Source organism: Triticum aestivum, chromosome 1A, assembly GCF_018294505.1.
Source record: "Triticum aestivum cultivar Chinese Spring chromosome 1A, IWGSC CS RefSeq v2.1, whole genome shotgun sequence".
Classification (NCBI taxonomy): domain Eukaryota; kingdom Viridiplantae; phylum Streptophyta; class Magnoliopsida; order Poales; family Poaceae; genus Triticum; species Triticum aestivum.
In genome coordinates, this window is record NC_057794.1 from 134,238,173 (window position 1) to 134,241,550 (window position 3,378).

Sequence of the window (3,378 nt, forward strand, 5' to 3'; positions counted from 1 at the left end):
GGGCCGGCTCGGGAGGGGGAGAACTATTTAATTGACAAAAGCCACTTCCTCCGTAAATTAATATAAGAGCGTTTAGAATACTCAAGTAGTGATCTAAACGCTTCTATATTAGTTTACAGAGGAAGTACATGTATACAAGGATGTAATGTGTATGCGTGTAAAATTTCATGACGAAATACCTTGACTTGCGAACTGCACAAAAGAAAAGAAAATCATGAGCTTTGAGAATGAACTTGCATTGCGAATTGCACAAAGAAATCGAAACCATGAACTTTGAGAATGAACCGTCCATATGTTGGAAAACCACAATTTTTTGTTTATGTAGCTCTCCTTTTAACGCATTTCATCATGAAGATTTACATACGTGCACATAATGTCTCCGATACATGCATATTTCTTTCAAAAATATTTGAGACATACTACCTCTGTCCCATAATGTAAGACGTTTTTGCAGATCACTTTGAACTCCAAAAACGTCTTATATTATGGAACAGAGGGAGTATAAAAGTATGAATTCTGGATTTTTCAAAATACGACCTCCATGGACCTCGGTCTTCATTTGGCATTTTCGAGCTCAATGTCGGTGTCTCATCAAATTGCCCCAACTTACACCACGCAAACATTGCCATGGCTGCCAAGAGGTAACCAAAGAAGAGAGAAAAAGAAAAGGAGCTCATAATCGCCAAAACTGCCTTGTGACCAAAACTACAGGGCATGCAGCTACCAATTCATCAATTCCACCCAATATCTCAACTGCTGACACATAACTTACAAAAACCAGCAAACTAATGACCGCGGTGGTGGCGATGGCGATGATGAACGATCACTAAACTACATTATTGACCCATCTTCCTGGCACAGCACAGGGTGCATTGGTCAGGCATCAGGGGAGACGGAGGTCATGTCAGCACGACCACCTCATCGATGAAGATGTCATCGTCGTCAAACTGCGAAGTCGAACTAGCTGAGCTGGGAGAGGAGACTGCAGGATTGTTCTCATCTTCCTCTTCATTCAGGACTGCTTGGTTTCTGCAGTTGCCACCACAAAATGCATTCTCACCGCTGCAAAATCAACAAACTTGTTCAATGGTGCTAAGTAGATAAATGATGTGATGCCCATTTCATTTTTAACTTGGTTCGGTTAAAGAAAGAACAGCAACAATCCTAATGTATGTAGTACCAATTATCTATAAATGTACCAATCCATCATTCCATCTGAAGAGCAATTATGTATGAATGTACTGTATGTACCAACAATCCTAATTTCCATTCTATCCATCATTCCATCTGAAGAGCAATTATCTATCAACATATACCAATCCTAATGTATGTAGGTGATGCAAATTCCTTGAAGAACTGAATGAAGATGGTCACTGCATCTCAACATATATCACAATCATCGCTTATTCGGATCAATAGTACCACTAAAGATGACTGGGTAAATGCATCCACATACCGGTAAATGGAAGATTCGTTGCCATTCAGGTTCTTCTTGCAAGACGAGCAGAAGCGCGTGGAGTCCTCGGCGGCGTCGGCGTCGGGGGAGCCCTTGACCAGCCAGTACAACTCAGTTCCTTCCTTGTCCACATCGATCTCCTTGCTCTCCCAGTCAGGCATGAGAACAGGGCAGGGCTCCAAGATGCAATCCCCAAAAATGCGGGTGGTCTTCGGATTGGAGCCGTGAGCTATGATGCAGGTGTAGTCCTCGGACTGCTCGACCTCCATTGCCGACACGGACCCGATGTACCGGCGTGGTCCGCCAATCGACACCGGCAGCGACCCGGAAGCAGGGAACTTGACACGGTCGACGGAGTGGTTACTAAAGCCGAGCTGAGCACCACTGGACACGACGACCTCTGGACCAGACTTCACATCCCCGTAGAACCTAGTGCACGGAACCGACATGCCCCCGGAGCCGGCGGTGGCCGCGGCAGCCTCCACCTCCCGGAGCTCCGGCTGCGCATGCCCGCAGTCTTTCGGCATGTCTTTGGGCAGGGAGGTGTAGGATTTGGCGAGGCATTGCAGCTTCGTCGGGCGCATCTGGAACCCGAGCAGGCGGTTCTTGGCGTCGGCGGCGGGCTCGGCGAGGGTGTCGACGAGGCCGCCCAGACCGACGCGCTGAGAGTCCCAGCTCCTGGGTGACCTTGGCGACCCGAGCAGCGAACCGCCGAGCGCGGGGAAGGTCCTGTGTTCGAGCGGCGACTTGGGGCTCCGCGCGGTGGAGTCGCAGTCCGGCGTCCCGCGCTTGGCCGCCGCGAGCCCCACGAGCAGCCGCGGCACGGCGAAGAAGGCCGGGCCGCGGGGCCTCCCCGCTGCGGCGCCGTCGAGCGCATCCCCCGCCGCGGCCTGGTCGGATACCACCCTCCTCAGCATCATCCTCCCTCCCTCTCCGCCCCGGCGCTCTGAAAACGAAACCGAGAGATCAGAAAGGCTCAGACTGCAAGGGATCGGCGCGGCCGAGACTAAAAAGCAATCACGCATCAAAAAACGCCAAATTCCAGCACTGGCTAGGATCCAAGAACCACTGGGGAGTCGTCAAGAACAACGCGCGTGGGCGCAACAGGACAATCGGAGCACGACTGACGGCAACGGGGGGCAGATAGGCCTCGTCCGGATGAGGAGGAATCTCGGGCGACTCGCGGCCAAAACAAGAGAGGAGCACGACCCACGCGCGCATCGATCTCATCCCGTACCCACCTGATTAACTGAAACCCCTCCTCGTTTCTCCCTCCTCGATCGCTCTCGCTCAGCGACCGCGATGGCGAGGAAAGAGGGGGAGCAATGCTAGGACCCGACGAGGCGAGCCCCTCCCTCTCAAACGGAGCCTGCGAGGCCGCGGCGCTGCACTGGGTCACTCCATCCTCCTCGACCACTACCACTAGAGCAGCAGGCTAGCGGCAGCGCTTCTCTCTCTTGCGTCCTAGGGGCGTCGCTTTGGCGTGCAGTGCATCGAAAACAGAGCGGGAGCAGGAGCAGGGGCAGGGGCAGGGGCAGGCCGGCGCAGTGATGGGCTTGCTTCTGAAATACTCTTCCCCTCTCATTCATGGATGCCAGACAGAGGCAGCCGCTAGGCGTGTAGCCACGTCGTATCAATGCGACGGCCGGCCGGCCGGTGCTGGTGGAGTGGTGGTACATGCAAAATCTGTACTGCATGTAGTAGTACACTCTTGTGCTTGCCCGGCCCGGGAACAGACGTGGCAGCGCGCATGGCTCGGTCCAATGCGTGCAGACTCTTTTTCCACAATTTTTTTTTAGCATTTCTCGTTTTCTACGATCCGACGTGACATCCTTGTTACCGTGCTAGCTTGGACGTGACATCCCATTTACCATCCTAGGCCTACTGGACATCCACACCATTTTTAAAACCACACAAATAGA

The 3,378-nt window shown here is 52.5% G+C and overlaps 1 protein-coding gene across 2 annotated transcripts; it reads right to left on the reverse strand.

Moving 5' to 3' along the window:
- Nucleotides 1-565: 565 nt before the first annotated feature.
- Nucleotides 566-3,058, reverse strand: LOC123040780 (FCS-Like Zinc finger 10). 2 transcript variants are annotated; one of them, XM_044463546.1, is made up of 3 exons: nt 2,698-3,058; nt 1,457-2,402; nt 566-1,062 (listed from the first exon to the last, which is right to left on the reverse strand). In XM_044463546.1, the coding sequence occupies exons 2-3, from the start codon at nt 2,374-2,376 to the stop codon at nt 900-902; spliced, it is 1,083 nt and encodes a 360-aa protein (XP_044319481.1). In that variant the 5' UTR covers nt 2,377-2,402; nt 2,698-3,058; the 3' UTR covers nt 566-899. The 2 variants fall into 2 exon arrangements, with proteins under 2 accessions (XP_044319481.1, XP_044319473.1); XM_044463538.1 differs by lacking the exon at nt 2,698-3,058 and having other exon boundaries at nt 1,457-2,679.
- Nucleotides 3,059-3,378: the final 320 nt, after the last annotated feature.

What these genes read in the sequence shown, in the direction of transcription:
- LOC123040780 (XM_044463538.1), bottom strand. Translation starts at nt 2,481, where the DNA reads ATGCGTGATTGCTTTTTAGTCTCGGCCGCGCCGATCCCTTGCAGTCTG. An exon ending in AACGAATCTTCCATTTACCG is followed by an intron (nt 1,063 to 1,456) that starts GTATGTGGATGC and finishes TTGATTTTGCAG; the next exon opens with CGGTGAGAATGCATTTTGTG.